The sequence below is a fragment of the Lepidochelys kempii genome, chromosome 16, assembly GCF_965140265.1.
Source record: "Lepidochelys kempii isolate rLepKem1 chromosome 16, rLepKem1.hap2, whole genome shotgun sequence".
Taxonomy (NCBI): domain Eukaryota; kingdom Metazoa; phylum Chordata; order Testudines; family Cheloniidae; genus Lepidochelys; species Lepidochelys kempii.
The window spans coordinates 18759199-18775766 of record NC_133271.1 but is presented as its reverse complement, the minus strand read 5'-3'; the positions used below and the strand labels follow the sequence as shown (position 1 = coordinate 18775766).

At 48.3% G+C, this 16568-nt stretch overlaps 1 protein-coding gene across 3 annotated transcripts in view; it reads right to left on the bottom strand.

Annotated features, from left to right (window-relative positions):
• Window positions 1-16568, bottom strand: part of PLPP7 (phospholipid phosphatase 7 (inactive)) — an 80325-nt gene that overhangs the window by 19436 nt on the left and 44321 nt on the right. For 2 of the 3 annotated variants that reach the window (XM_073314740.1, XM_073314741.1), the window contains one exon: window positions 7645-8971. In XM_073314740.1, coding sequence (XP_073170841.1) covers window positions 8607-8971 — 365 coding nt within the window. In that variant the 3' untranslated portion in view covers window positions 7645-8606. Of the gene's footprint in view, window positions 1-5941; window positions 6013-7644; window positions 8972-16568 lie in introns of those variants that run through there. The other variant, XR_012155295.1, reaches the window with a different exon arrangement.

The following is a 16568-nucleotide window of genomic DNA, read 5'->3' as shown; positions in this document are numbered from 1 at the left end:
GCATAGAAGAAGATTGTGTATTGTTGCAACAGATGTTCTAGCACACACCTGTGTTTAAGTAGTTTAACACAGCTACACTTGATAGATTCTTCCGGATTCAGAGAGCTGCTGAAAGCTGTTTAAGCTGGTCTATGGATCTCTTATAATTTGTTAGAGCCTTTCTCTTGAATTAATAAAGGGGAAGCATTTTTCTAAGGAAATCTAATAAGAGGCTAGAGCCACATCACGGCATTCCAGGAAAGACTCTTCCAAGATCACATCTTGACTCTAGGAGACAGGCATTTAAGGCCATGCATTAGGGAATGGCTGGCCATCCCGCCGGAGAACTAGACCTGTGTAGCTGCTCTCCTGCTGCTGGCATTCCTGCCAGCTGGTCCTTCCATAGCGGAGAGACCAGCACCAGCTGAACACAGCCAGGGAAAGGGGCACTGAAAGGTGCCTTTCCTTAAGCTCTACCAAAATGAAGTCTTGCATAACAGTGTTAATAACACCCCCGAGTCCTCAAATCCGCAGAACAGCTCTATGGGATTATGGTGTCTCTGTAGGAGGCAGAATTACACCCCAGTTCAACAGTATAATCAGATGTGGTGGGAACCGTCTGCCATTTGAACACATACAAACAGCACAACTGCACGCACACACACACAAAATAAGCCCCTCCCCCTTATGCATACATGCCACACACATACAAACACCACACAGACATGCACTTTATGAATACACACCACGCACTCTTGGCACACATGTCCATGCCATGCACAAACACCATGCACACCCCATGACATGCACCCACACTTGTCTGAAGCTGTTTTGTGACTGTTGAGATACAAAAACCCAATCAGCTGCAGCACAAGCAGGTGTGGTAGGAGGTTGTGTGCGGCACTTCAGAGTTCCAAGACCCTCACTGCTCCTCCAGCTCTCTGCTGACTCCATTGCACACAGCACTAGGTGAAAATTTTCAACCTAAACATTTTTTTTGGTGACAAGTGCAGATTTGGCCACAACAAAATGTTTCATGACTTGGTGCTGATTTTGCCAAATCAAAAACAAAAAAAAAACAAAAAAAAACACCTTAAAAAAAACAACTTTAAAAAATTCCAAATAAAATCAAAATATTTGGTTTGGACCATTTCGAAAGGAAACATTTTGATTTTCTTATCTGAAGGGACTTTTCATTTTGAAATGGCTTTGAATTTTATTTGGAAGAATGAGAAGTGTGAGCAAACATTCAAAATGGAAAGGAAACGGTTAGTACAACCCAACACAATTTTCCCCCTGGTTTTTCAGAACTACTGTTAGTGATGATCTTCGCCCAGCTCCAATGACATCGAAAGGAAAATAACCTTCCCTCCTCTCCTCACCCACCTGCTGGGTCTTTGCCCCCTCCAGAGGAGTCAGCTTTAGCCATATCACTCCAACATTCTGCAAGCCTGAGCTTCTCCTCACCAAACTCAAACCATCTTCTCTGGTCTTGGGGGGGTCCCATTCCCTCCTCCTCTCCCCTTCCGCCTTGGGGGAGAACAGAAAGGGACCCATCATGAAAGAGGGCGGTGAGAGAGCAAAGCACAGACCAGGGCCGAGACTCCACACAGCCCTATCGAGAAGGGATGGGTCTCCCTCTTTCTTCCCCACAGATCCAATCATCAGAGGCCAAAAATAAACCAAACAGCTTGTTCAAATAAAACACAAGCTTAGGGGGTGTGGGAGGGGAAGAGAGACAAACAGCCCAGCTCCTATTCCCCCATATGCCTGAAGTTATAATCCAGATTTGCTACTTACCCAGTGCTCTTCATTTTTATAAATTAAAACCTCTTTTTGCAGCTGAATTTAATCAGCATTAAAAGCTTGGAGGCATGTTATCACTCCCACCAAAAATAAAAATGAAATCTTCCTCCTCCTCATCTCCACAACGCATTGGCTTCCTTAGGAGGCGCTCAGCGTCAGCGGGAGCAGCCCACGCCCACAGCTCGGCATGAAGCAGTTGCCTCCTCTGGGGCATTTGTTGTGCTGAGTGTGTGTTCAGTGAAGATGCCGGCGCTGCCTGGCTGCAGTTGGGACTCATTCCCTCTGGCGACGCTAGGGCAACACTACCCGTAACGAGGGGTCCTGCACTGTTCCACAGCCACTGTCCTAGGCCCTTCTAGCGGACGGGCAGCTCGCCCAGAACAGCCCCCTCCCACAGATAAATCTACAGGAAAACACTGCACCCCAAATTGCTTGGTGGCAGGGGGTAAGGGGACGCCTCCTCCCCTGCAGCGTGGGCAGCGATTCTACCCCCAGCTCCGGTGGGAGGTGAAGGGGGCGAGGGCCTCCAGTTGGAGGCCTCATGCTTGGGTGGCTTCCTACACCCCCCCACCCCAAGCTACTCTGCCTAGGCTGGAAAAGAAGTCAAGCAGCTGCACCATGGGGTCAAGTGGCTAAACAGTAGCACCATGGGTGTCACCAAATTGTTGGTGTTGCCTGAATGGATCCGCACCCCCCCAAGACACAAAGCTGTCTGTTGGGAAACTTCTACTGCAGAGGGAGAGCCCTCGGCTACTCCATGAGGGCTGGGCCCACAGGACCACACAACAATGCAATGCATGCTACCAACACACACCTCCTTTTATTAAAGCCTCATCTGATGGCAAGCTCTCTGTCCTTCAGTCCCAGCAGACACCTTGCACAGGTCCGGCCTCTACCCTCTGATCCCTTCTGTATGTGGAGCCTCCACATCTCACACGTGATTCTGCTGCTCCAAAGCTGGCACCAACCCTCTCCATCCCCACACAGAGGCAGCACATCACCCCACCCGGCCTCTCTGCCAAGGAAAGCCCCCAGGGGCTTCATGTACATCCCAGCTTTTACAGCCCTGTCCCCACTTCTTGTGGGCTGGTGGTTCTCAGTTATCCAGGGAGGCCTGGGCCCTCCTGGGCTTCTGAGGGAACACTGACTGACTGACACACACACCCTTTCCTCCCCTGCTCTTATCACAAGAAACACCGCTGCTGCTCAGCACAGATGAAAAATAGCTCAGGAAACAGGAAGAGCCCAGAACAGCCTGGCTTCCTGGCCTTGTCTTGTAGAGCAGAGTCTGTCTCTAACCACGGATCAGGCCTCACCAACCCTCCTCCCTCCCATGTATTGAAAATGCTTTACATGTGAATTAGGTGCTGGTGAAAGGTGCCAGTCTCACTGTTCTGGAGGCCACCATAGAGCGCACGGACATCTGCAGGGCGGGCTCCTACATCCATGGGCATCAACCATGACCTGTAGGAGTTCAGTGCCTGTGGCTCCTTCTGCCCTTTGCCTCTACTCAAACTCCCCACCAAGGTGCCAGTTGGGGTGATTGATGTGACGGGGACCCTACCCTCTGAACACTGGACTGGGGACACCAAACTTGTTTTCCACACAGCTGTGGAGCAGCAATTTGCTGGACATTATGCACCCAGGTTAGATTTGAACTTATGATTTAGCAGTTGAAGGATCTGATTCGCCACCATCCTTTACTTGTAGAGATATCGACACCTGTGCACAGTGGGTGTCAGATGTTACCAAACCAGAACGGTGGCCTTTACCCCCATGTTGCAGAGGTGTGAATGACAACACAGGTTGTAAGGAGAACCAGGCCCAAAGGCTCTATATGCTACTGACAGCCCTTTGAGACCTGCGGAGAGGCAGAGAAACTCACACTCTGCCCCTGACTGGAAAGCCCTGCTTTTAAAAACAACCATGCCTGTATCTCAGTTCTGAGCAGTGAGCAGAAATCATACACCACAGGCGCTTACTTCTCGCTAGTGTCTGAAATACAAATGCGGGGGAGGGAGGGGGCAGATTCTCCTGTTACTTACACCAGTGTAAACCCCACGGAGTTCAGTGGAGTGATTCCTGATTTACACCAGGATGAGGGGCAAATCAGGCCCTGAATTTCTGTGACTGCAGTGCCACGCCATCCAATCCCATCTCCCCACTGCCATCCTGGCTTATCACCAGCACAAACAGCAATCATCATAAAAGTAGGTCTGTATTATTTATACCAAAGCTTAGAGCTACAACAAATCCCCTTAGATTGTATCTTATAGGCTGCAGCACTGTGGTCTCCCAGCCACCACCACCCACACGATTCTAAACTACAATCAGAGAACACTGCTTCAAAGCTGTTTCTGTAAGTCTGTGAATTTCATGCCTCCCTCCCTTCTCACCCCCAGGAGCTAATCAGTAACCCATCCATTCCCTGCCCTGCATGCCCGCTTGTAAGACAGCAGTGATTTATAATGGTGATCCAAGGCACCTGCCTCCCAAGGGGCTGCAGTGGAGTGGCTCTCCTGGAAGAGACCTGCCCCGGTGCCTGCTGAAGCTCATGACAGAGCCATTGGACAAGCAAGCTCAAGGAGCTCCGCTCAGCCCTGGTGCAGAAGTTGAGCATGGGTATCCTGCGATCCCGGTCTGTTGCTATAGTGACAGAGGTAGGATCCTCTTGTTCCGCTGAGGCTAGAACTGCACACAGCTCCACTGGTTGTTTTCTAACCGAGCGGCACGATCACATCCTTCGAGAGCTGACTTAGCCTCTGCAAATGGATTTTCTGTGCGTCCCTGAGTTCAGTCGCAGCCCTGTGTTCCCTCGGCCAATGACAGCTCAGCCAGTGGGGGCCCTCTATCCCTGCATGCCTCAGGACAATGAGGAAATAAAGAGCAGAGTAGAACAAATTCACCTTCCTCCCAGTGCTCTGTGCCCTCTGGCCTTGTTGTGTCAGCATGGCGCTATCAAGCTACATTGATTTCTAAACTGATTTAGGACTGGCCTCCTCACAGAGCTGTACCAGCTTCACCAAAGGTGTGATTTCTGAAGTAATTTAATTAAATTGGTGCAAATCCCTGTGCGGACACTTATTTCCATATAAACCAGGTTTATTTCACTTTAGCTTAGGTTGATTGGTGAAGGTCTAAGGGAAACCAAAACAAACCACTATAAACGGGCTGTCACCCCCAGAGCACCCCCTCGTGGCCTGGGATGGCTCTGCATCTCTCACAGAGCTCCTCAAAAACAACACCCAGTCCCTATCATTTTATGACATTGCCCTTCTGGAGGGGGACCCAGTCTAGTTAGTCCATACACATGTTGGCTCTCCAGGCCCCAGCCCTTCCCTCTAATCCAGGGAGCCCACAGCCCTGCTTCCCAAACCATGTGGCACTTCATACCGGCTTCACCCGGCTGGCCCCAGGCACCCATTTCAAAGTTCAGCTAGTTCTCTCCTCCTGAGTCAGGGGTCCTCAGCCCCACTTCCCAGAGTGCCAGACAGCCCCTTGCTCTCTGCCACAGCCAGCCTTGGTCCCCTCAGCCCTCACCGGCAGCTGCTTCCTCAGTCCAGCTGCAGTTTCCCAGGCTTTTGTCCCACCTGGCACGCCCAGCCCATCCTCGCTGGAGTGTCCAGAGCCCGAGGCCTGGCCTGAACTGCCTTCCTGTCACATGACCAAAATCATTTTCCCACCTGGGCAACAGAAGGGGCCAGCCAGGCTGTGCCAGCCACTCACAGGGAAATAAGTGTCCACCCGGAGGCAGCTGGGGCCTCAAATTGTCCCCCTCCTCACTTCACGACCATCCAGAGGGTGCTGGAGAGCAGCCTGGGCACGGAGGTTAGTAAGCAAGTCTGTGCTGCACTCTCGGGGCCTAATAGGCCTCCTGTTTATACCACTGTGAATCTCACTCTGCGGAAGCCGGCAGAGACACTCCAGCATGAAACTGGAGTAAGTGAGAAGAGATTCAGGCCCTAGCAATGGATGCCTGGAGTGCAGCTATAGAAGCATCCAGCCCATTAGCAAAGGGGTGAGAAAATCTGGGGCTTGGGATTAAATGTTCCTAAAAGTGATGAGTTTCCTCATGGAAACCAGGACAGAGGAATCGACTGCTCCCTTCCTGTTCAGACAGCCATTGTCCATCTGACAGGCAGCTACATACACTCACCTTGGGATGCTTCCACCCATGCCTCAATCTTCCCTGAAGGTGGAGGTCAGTTGTCTTGAGAGCAGGGAAACCTGGAAGAAAAAGAGGCGAGAGACACAACAGCTCAATTCTGTGCATGAATCAGCACCCGTGGGTGTTTGCAAAGACCCTTCCAGTCCTAGGAGGCATAGGAAACGCTGGTTCTCCTTCCTCACCCAGCAGCAAAACCAGACATCAGATCAGAGCCTCTCTTCCGAAGTGCGGTAATGTCTCCCACAAAAATCAACAGATGTATTGCCAGTGAGCGCAATGGGAGCTGAAGCCGGCCTTATCTCCCCATCCCCTATACACACCTAACTCACTACTGCTCAAACAACAGACAGACCAACCCTCCAGCCGCTTGGGTGCTCTCCAAGAACACGGGTGCTGCTTTCCTGGAAAAGAAAGGGGATCCGGACTCAGCATTCGCACCTCCCCTTCCGTGTCACACTCACTACAATCACAGGTTTTTCCTGAAGAGACTTCCTTAGGAACTGCTCACAGGGAAAACTCCATAAGATTCAATCATCTTTAAATGTATCTCTCGCTACGCTCTGCCTGATGTAATTTCAGCATGGGGAGAGCATTCAGTTGATGCCTTTGAAGGCTCTTTGTGGTCTTCCCCAGCTAGAGATGTCTGCCTGGGATAGGTGCTTCATACAAATTATCACACAACAACAACAAATGTTGAACACCAGCAACAGCGTTTAGCTAAAATGCTTTCTCTTTCTCACCGGGCAGTTTCTACACAAATTACAGTACTCTTACCTGGATCCTACGGAATCAGTGGTCTGGTCTCTCCATTTGGTAGGCGGGTCAAAGGGAGTGGGCAGATACTTACATCTTTGGGATCCAGACCCCACATTTTCCCCACAGGTAGTGACGCACAGGAGCGGATGGGAATGCAGCACCATGCGGGCCAGGTTTGGCTGGTTTGTATGACTTAATGAAGGGTGGGGGCCATCAAGGACTCAGAAGTGGGAGAAAGACAGAACTCCAACCCGGAGCAGGGAAGAAGCACCCAACCATGGGAGACCCAACCTCCACCAAATGCCAGGACCCCTTTTCTGAAGGGAAAGGAGACAGTTTTCAAAACCTGGGGCTTCCCCATACGGTCGTTGCATTATGCATCTGAGATGGATCACGTTTATCAAATACAGTCAATTCTGAGATGAACTGGCCAGTTTTCACAATGATAGCTCAGAACAACAATGCTGTGCACTTGTGCTGCACTTGCCATCCCATAATCTCAAGAGAGTTCACAAACATCAGTTAACTCAGCCTCACAACCCAGGAAGGCTAAGATCATTATCCCCATTTTATAGATGGGGAAACTGAGGCATGGAGTAATGAAGTTACTTACCCAGGTCACAAAGGAAGTAAGCCGTGCCCAGGAGTAGAAATGACAACTCTAGGCTCCCAATCTCTTGCTCTGGCTAGTACACCTATGTGCTGGATTGCATTCCACCTGAGACTGGAGCTGCCATGAAAATCACCTCATCACATTTTATTTATTGGCATGAATCTAAAATCATACAGTTAAGAGACAGAAAAGACTCATGGGGTCTCATCTAGTCCAGTCTTTCAAAATTGTCATGAACAGACGCAATCAAATCACCCACCCTTGACCATGAGGAAAGTGTGCATTTTATTAGTCCTTCCAAAAAACAACCCCCCCCCCCACACACACACACATTCTCCCAACCTGAGTAGAATTTTGAATAGCTGATCTAGGGCCTAATTCAGCAAACTACTTAAGAAAAGATTTAGCTTTAAGTATGTGCAGAAATTCATTCCTATTTAGCAAAACATGTAAGCACGTGCTTAAGTCCCATTGGAGTTAAAAAGACTTAAGCACACACTCAAAGTTAAGCACGTGTTTAAGTGCTCTAATCAGGGCCACTGTTCTGTTACCCAAGGGGCAGTGCAGAACTGTTCCCTGCATGGCATTGTTCAGCCTTTATTAAAAGTCACAATTGATGGGTTTCCACCACTTTCCCTTGGGAGATCCCCCCAATATATGATAAGAAAAACATGGCAGAAGTTTTATGATTATTTATTATCTGTGAGGCATCAGCAGTGCGCCTGGCCAGGTACAAGACACAATCGTTGGGCTGGCAGACAGAAAAAGTGCTGTAGTACTTTGCCCCAAAACATTTTGCCTCCAAGAAGCTAATTAACGCATCCCAAAGGGATAACAGGCTTTCTGAGAACACACCTGGGCGTCAGATGTGCACCACCCAAAGAGAACTCATTTTGTGTAGCCCATGAAAGCTCATGCTCTAATAAATTTGTTAGTCTCTAAGGTGCCACAAGCACTCCTGTTCTTTTTGCGGATACAGACTAACACGGCTGCTACTCTGAAACCTGACATTTTGTTATCTGTACTGCTTAGTTTGGTTACTATCCAAATGGGATTTTAAAAAGTGGCCAAAATACTGTGATGGCTGGCCCTTGATTGCTGAAGCCTAACCATCTGCAAGAAACATTTTTTTTTCAGGCAGGGGAGCAACAGTAAAAAGACTACTACTACTTATGGAAGTTAAAGTTTTTTCCAATAAATATGAAGAATTGTATTTAAAAAAAAAATATGAGAGAGAGAGAAAATCTTAAAGTGTCTGCTAGTTTCCGTCAGGGATTCTTGTGTTCACCAGATTGATATTATCATCTGACACGTGTTGGAAGACATCCACATCAACTCCACCAGCCTGAACTGCAAGTAGCCAAAGACAAAGCCGGAGAGGACATCTGTGATGTGGTGACGTCCAATCATGATGCGGGAAAGCCCCACACAGAAGGCCCAGAGGACCAGCAGGATCCGGAGTGGGATGGCCAAAACCAGGTGATTGAGAAAGAATTTGGACACCATGGCAGCTCGGCTGGCGTGGCCAGCTGGGAAAGCATAGATGTCCATGGTCAGATAGTCCAAGAGGCCTGGGTGGACATCGTATGGGCCTCGTCGCTTGGCCAGCTTCTGCAATCCTGCCACAATCATGACGTCCAGGAGCAAAGCTGCAAAACAAGGGAGAAAGCGGGAAAGGTCATGGAGACAAGCAGACAGGTCACTGTTATGAGATGTTCAGCAAAGGAAAGGGAGGATCTCGGGGCAGCATCTGTGCTGGGGCAATAATTGTCTTTGCACAGAAGACCTGAGTTCAAATCTCAGCCTAGATGAAAATGAGTATGGGTGCCCTCAGCCCTGGTCATCGCCAAAGCATTCTGCAAACATGAATTGACCCTCCCAGTCCCCCGTGAGGTAGGCAAATATTGTGTTATCCCCTTCTCAGAGGAGGGAGAGCCTGCAGCACAGAGAAGACAAGGGACTCACCCCAAGATCACAGAGCGAGTCAGTGGTAGATTAAAACTCCAGAGTTCCTAGCCCTATGCTTAGACAATGGCTCTCTAGCTTTGTCCCCAATTGTGTGCCAATGAAACTATCCCACAGTACAGCACATTCTGCTGTACAGATGGTTGAGGCTGCAAGTCAGGAGGACTGCACTGCTGTAGCAGAACTGGCTGGGGAAAGTTTACGCAATCTCTGCCTTAAAGTAGGCTTAGCTCATGCCAGAGCTATTTAATTCCTTGTTCTCGTAAGCCTTTAAAAAGAACAACACACACTCACAAATACAACAGCCTCTTCCTCCCCACACCCACAGAATTCTAGTGAACTGATGGATTCCGCTAGTGGGAGGACATTAAGGGATAGCGACAGGTTAAAAATTATATCATTGAGAAAATGGCCTCATCTGCGTAACACACACCACCTTGGTGAACTGAAAATGAAATGTGGTCACAATTCTCATTGACTTCTCACTTCTTTCTTTTCGCATTCTCTAGGGCTGGAGCAATGGAAAAAGAGCAATCCACATCACTGCGATTTCTAGTCCGTTTCCACTTTCTGCGTCCCATGTGCAAGGGCTGCAAATTTTACACGTCAGGCTGTTTTGGTTTTTAGAAAACTCGCTATTGGAATGAATGAAGAAAGAAAGAAAGAAAATATTTGTGACATTTGTGCTGGATTTGGAAAAAGCTGCTTCTTCTGAGGCCTAGCCTGGAGGAAAGAAAGGACAAACTCATGTACACGAGTGTGAGATGGTCCAGAGGATACAGACAGACATTTCCCCTCCCCCCTGAAAGAGAGAGAGAGAGAGAGTGTGACACACACATACTCCCCTGTATAAATGTTGAAGACAGACAGCTCTTGCTTTCCGAATGCCACACAGGTGGTTTCTATATCATTCCTGGCTCCTCTGCCTTAATTGCTCCTGTCCGGAAGTAATTTCCGGTGGAGCTTATCCTCATCTCACTCATTTCCCTCCCTCAGACAGGTGCTGTTGATTTTATTCTTCAATTTGTTTAATCCCCTCATCTGCCTTTCTGCAGCGTTTCTAATTAGGTAGAGTGCTGATTTCAACTCCTTGCTGGGAAGGAGCTGCAGTGACAGCAGATATATACCATAGCAGGCACAGCCTGCTCCATCCGCAGGAATGTCAGAGAGACAGTTGCCTATTTTCTCAGGGACTGACTAAGACTATTCTTATTTGAAGCTGCCAAGATTTTGCCTAGATTGGAGGGGGGGGGGGGGGGAGGAAGGGGGTTTCTGTACACAGGAGATGGCAAACAACAAGGTAAGCAGTTATCCCAGATACTAACAGACCTCAGCCATGGGGCCAAAAACAAGGGCCCAATCCTGCAAAGTGTTACTTGGGCGAGTAATCCCACTGACATCAATTGAACTGCTCCCCTGAGTAGGAATGATGAGTACTACAGTCCTAGTAACAAGAACAACAAAACCCTCTTTATCCAAATAGAATAGGGGACAGGAGATTTATTTGGTTAAATGGGGCTTCTCCTTAAGAGAGGTTAGTTAGTCCAGGGACAGCAAAACAGTAATGCACATGGAGGGGATCACAATATACATTCAGATAATTGGGAATAAGAAGGTCTCGACTCTATTGCTGCTTTGTAATATTCTTGTCACAACTAGCTAGCGAATTCTGACCCACGGGTTATACCAGATACCTGCAAAGATGGCATCTTTGCCAGTTGTGTTCTTCCCTGCATAGTGTCTACCATGAATACATGCACCTTGTATACACACTCCTCCCAATATACATTTCAATACAGCTTGAATAGCATCTTCCATGGAAACTGTAGCCCATGCAAAACTAAGCACCACAAGATAATAGACAGTGCAATGGCGTAACTTAGAGGTAGCATATAGAGGCTGGAATTTGTTTCTGCAAAGCCCAAATGAGGGGTGGTTTGGCTCCAGATCCCGTGTTATCAGAACTATCAAAGGGCACTAGACTGGGATAAAAGATTCAATCTTTGAACAAGCCATTCACTGTTGTTTCTTGTTAAGAAACCAAATGTTGTCAGCAAAGCTAACAGCTGCAGAGGGCCACCGTTCAGCTTGGCTAGTCATTATGGGGAAGTCTTGCTTGGCCCTGATTGTGATCCAAGTGGTCTCATGTTCTTGGACTCTTATTTTGCTTCATGAGCTACTGCTGGCCACCAGCTTGGGAACCCTTATCATCATGCCTGTTACGGCCCCGATTCAGCAAAGTACTGAAGCACAGACTGAATCAGGGCCTATTATACAATTTCTCAGAGCTGGTCTCTCATATGAACCAAGAAAGTGGTCATCTCTCTCCCTGGGCATAAGCCACAAGATCTGAGGCACTGGGATAGGGTTGTCTTGTTCTGAAATGGACACTTGTTTTAGCTTCACTGGACTTATGCATGACTTAATGAAGAGGCGAGTTAGACACATTTAAATGATGTTTGTAATGCAGTCCGTGGCCCATAGCTGATAGGTCCTAGCAATGACCTAGGCAGCAGAGGTTGTGAGAGTCGGCCTGGGAGCCAGAGAACCTCAGAGAGCCAATGGGTCTGTCTGTACCTTCTCCAGCAGCCTCAATAATATTCATTACAACCAACCCCTGTCCCTTCTCTATCACAAGATACTACAGCGTGGTGTCCCCTTCCCCTGCACCATGGTCACCACCACTGAGCAGCTTATTCCATGATGCGGCTGCAGCAGCCTCAGCGGTGCCCTGGCTCTGAAGCACCACACAAGGGATTGAAAGCAATGCCGGGCGGCTCACCCCAGCGCTAGAGCACATACCCAATCAGCGCATTTAAACAACACACCAAAGCAAAGGTTCTAACCTTGCCCTCCCTGGCTCTCTTATCCTCCACCGCTTGCCCTGGGGAAACACTACGCCAGAGGGAATCAGCGCGTGGTGTTATTATAGTTCTGACAGAGTCAGCAAACAGCCCAGCCTTCAGAAATAGATACAAATGGTGCAGTCACTCAGGGAGCACATATTCCAGCCCATATCCCCCTGCAATTCCCCAACCTACGTACTTGGTTGGATCTAGGCTGTGGGCTGGCTGAATTGCCCTCCCCCATCAGAAGTGTGTTTAGAAGTGTGTGCAACAAGAGTGATGTAGTGGTGGGAGTCTGCTATAGACCACCGGACCAGGGGGATGAGGTGGATGAGGCTTTCTTCCGGCAGCTCACGGAAGCTACTAGATCGCATGCCCTGATTCTCATGGGTGACTTTAATTTTCCTGATATCTGCTGGGAGAGCAATACAGCTGTGCATAGACAATCCAGGAAGTTTTTGGAAAGCGTAGGGGACAATTTCCTGGCGCAAGTGCTAGAGGAGCCAACTAGGGGGGGTGCTTTTCTTGACCTGCTGCTCACAAACCGGGTAGAATTAGTGGGGGAAGCAAAAGTGGATGGGAATCTGGGAGGCAGTGACCATGAGTTGGTTGAGTTCAGGATCCTGACGCAGGGAACAAAGGTAAGCAGCAGGATACGGACCCTGGACTTCAGGAAAGCAGACTTCGACTCCCTCAGGGAACGGATGGCCAGGATCCCCTGGGGGACTAACTTGAAGGGGAAAGGAGTCCAGGAGAGCTGGCTGTATTTCAAGGAATCCCTGTTGAGGTTACAGGGACAAACCATCCCGATGAGTCGAAAGAATAGTAAATATGGCAGGCGACCAACTTGGCTTAATGGTGAAATCCTAGCGGATCTTAAACATAAAAAAGAAGCTTACAAGAAGTGGAAGGTTGGACATATGACCAGGGAAGAGTATAAAAATATTGCTCGGGCATGTAGGAATGTTATCAGGAGGGCCAAATCGCACCTGGAGCTGCAGCTAGCCAGAGATGTCAAGAGTAACAAGAAGGGTTTCTTCAGGTATGTTGGCAACAAGAAGAAAGCCAAGGAATGTGTGGGCCCCTTACTGAATGAGGGAGGCAACCTAGTGACAGAGGATGTGGAAAAAGCTAATGTACTCAATGCTTTTTTTGCCTCTGTTTTCACTAACAAGGTCAGCTCCCAGACTGCTGCGCTGGGCATCACAAAATGCGGAAGAGATGGCCAGCCCTCTGTGGAGATAGAGGCGGTTAGGGACTATTTAGAAAAGCTGGACGTGCACAAGTCCATGGGGCCGGACGAGTTGCATCCGAGAGTGCTGAAGGAATTGGCGGCTGTGATTGCAGAGCCACTGGCCATTATCTTTGAAAACTCGTGGCGAACCGGGGAAGTCCCGGATGACTGGAAAAAGGCTAATGTAGTGCCAATCTTTAAAAAAGGGAAGAAGGAAGATCCTGGGAACTACAGGCCAGTCAGCCTCACCTCAGTCCCTGGAAAAATCATGGAGCAGGTCCTCAAAGAATCAATCCTGAAGCACTTGCATGAGAGGAAAGTGATCAGGAACAGCCAGCATGGATTCACCAAGGGAAGGTCATGCCTGACTAATCTAATCGCCTTTTATGATGAGATTACTGGTTCTGTGGATGAAGGGAAAGCAGTGGATGTATTGTTTCTTGACTTTAGCAAAGCTTTTGACACGGTCTCCCATAGTATTCTTGTCAGCAAGTTAAGGAAGTATGGGCTGGATGAATGCACTATAAGGTGGGTAGAAAGCTGGCTAAATTGTCGGGCTCAACGGGTAGTGATCAATGGCTCCATGTCTAGTTGGCAGCCGGTATCAAGTGGAGTGCCCCAAGGGTCGGTCCTGGGGCCGGTTTTATTCAATATCTTCATAAATGATCTGGAGGATGGTGTGGATTGCACTCTCAGCAAATTTGCGGATGATACTAAACTGGGAGGAGTGGTAGATACGCTGGAGGGGAGGGATAGGATACAGAAGGACCTAGACCAATTGGAAGATTGGGCCAAAAGGAATCTGATGAGGTTCAATAAGGATAAGTGCAGGGTCCTGCACTTAGGACGGAAGAACCCAATGCACAGCTACAGACTAGGGACCGAATGGCTAGGCAGCAGTTCTGCGGAAAAGGACCTAGGGGTGACAGTGGACGAGAAGCTGGATATGAGTCAGCAGTGTGCCCTTGTTGCCAAGAAGGCCAATGGCATTTTGGGATGTATAAGTAGGGGCATAGCGAGCAGATCGAGGGACGTGATCGTTCCCCTCTATTCGACATTGGTGAGGCCTCATCTGGAGTATTGTGTCCAGTTTTGGGCCCCACACTTCAAGAAGGATGTGGATAAATTGGAGAGAGTCCAGCGAAGGGCAACAAAAATGATTAGGGGACTGGAACACATGAGTTATGAGGAGAGGCTGAGGGAGCTGGGATTGTTTAGCCTGCAGAAGAGAAGAATGAGGGGGGATTTGATAGCTGCTTTCAACTACCTGAAAGGGGGTTCCAAAGAGGATGGCTCTAGACTGTTCTCAATGGTAGCAGATGACAGAACGAGGAGTAATGGTCTCAAGTTGCAGTGGGGGAGGTTTAGATTGGATATTAGGAAAAACTTTTTCACTAAGAGGGTGGTGAAACACTGGAATGCGTTACCTAGGGAGGTGGTAGAATCTCCTTCCTTAGAGGTTTTTAAGGTCAGGCTTGACAAAGCCCTGGCTGGGATGATTTAACTGGGAATTGGTCCTGCTTTGAGCAGGGGGTTGGACTAGATGACCTTCTGGGGTCCCTTCCAACCCTGATATTCTATGATTCTATGATTCTATCACTGTTTCAATCTTGCAGCCCGGTGCAAGTAGGATTCTCTCTCCAGAGCTGGCCAGCTGCGTTCACAGGAAATGCAAAAATAAAGGGTTAAGATTCTAACAGACTGTCTGAACTGCACCTGCACACTTCGCCAGCACATCCATTTTGCATGAGTACTTGTTGATTTACAAGCTGGCATCCGCATACCCAGTTCACCTGTCCTGTGCACCCAATATGGAGACACAGGTAAAATCTTCAGGCCCAGATACTTGATGACTGTAGAAAATCTGGCCCCTGTGACTCTACCCTATCCAGGATAGGCAGAGGTCTCTGAAGAGAGCCTGAAACTGGCTCTCCAGACTGCACTTGCCCCTGCTCCCTACAGAGGGAGGAGTTTTTCGGGTTTATAGCAAAAATGGCAAAATGTAACCTGAGGCAAAAGTGTGATTGGCTGCAGAGCTGAATTTTTATTGCAACAGCGCCCATCAGCAGAACATCTAGGTGCCACTACATAATGTTAGGAGCACATCAAATATTTCAAGGGAAGGAATCAATTCTCCTTTTCTTCCCTTTAGGTTTAAGTCTTCCCTTGCTCACCCCCCCTCTTTTTTTTTTTTTGAAAATGGTGTGTGCTCAATTTCTCCTGTGACCCAATGTTTTTTAAAAGTGTGAAAACCTAAGATTTCTTGGGCAAAAATCTCCCAAAGTGCGAAACGAGATGGTTTCACAACTCTACTCAGCACATAAAACCGAGGGCCAAATCTTACCTATCTAGGGAGTTCTAGTATGATAAGTCACGGTGGTATCTAAATTGCTAAAATCTGGCCTCTGATGTTCACCCACTGGATTCTCACTGAAATTAACAGAAGTCACATGGGTAGCTATTAGCTCTGCTAACAGAGACAGGATAAATATATCTACCTTGTTCCTACTGCATTCAGGAACCACTTAAAAGCTGCAGCTCAGTAACAGCAGAGAGGTAACCTCCTGCAGAGACAGGTTAGGGACAAACTTAGAAGTGTTAATATTTCCATTTATGTCTTCAAAAACTATACCTCTAATATCACCATTAAAGGAAGACTGAATAAAAGGATTTCCCTCTTTGTCCTCTCTTATGTTCTGAGGTGTGAACACTGCTGCTGTCCCTTTAAGAAAGGGTTCTGAAGTAGATTCAGGAGTGATGATCTTAAAGGGGCAGCAGCTCTCGCTGACCGACTCCCATAGGTTGGAGCTGGAGAAGCGACTCCAGGGATGCGGCAATGCGCCAGGGAGATGTTTATATGAATAAGTTCTCAAATGATTACTGCTGAACAGCCTGGGTGTAGTACTAAAAAAAGACAAAGTCCCAAAGCCTTTTGCTTCGGCTGCTCCTGCAGATACTCAGATGGAACCACTCAAATGACAAGGACAACTCTTGGCAGTAAGGGCTTTAGGATAAATATCAAACTAAAAATCACAAGCCAGGACCCAATGGTTCAGCTAGTAACCCCCCAGGCATCATTACCACCTGCCAGTCATGGGGGTAGATGTGAAAAGGGGAAGTGAAATGGGTGGAGAGAAACTCACTCAAGCAGGAGAGCTTACAATGAGCTCAGACAACAGCCAGAGAGTAATACCGGGGAGT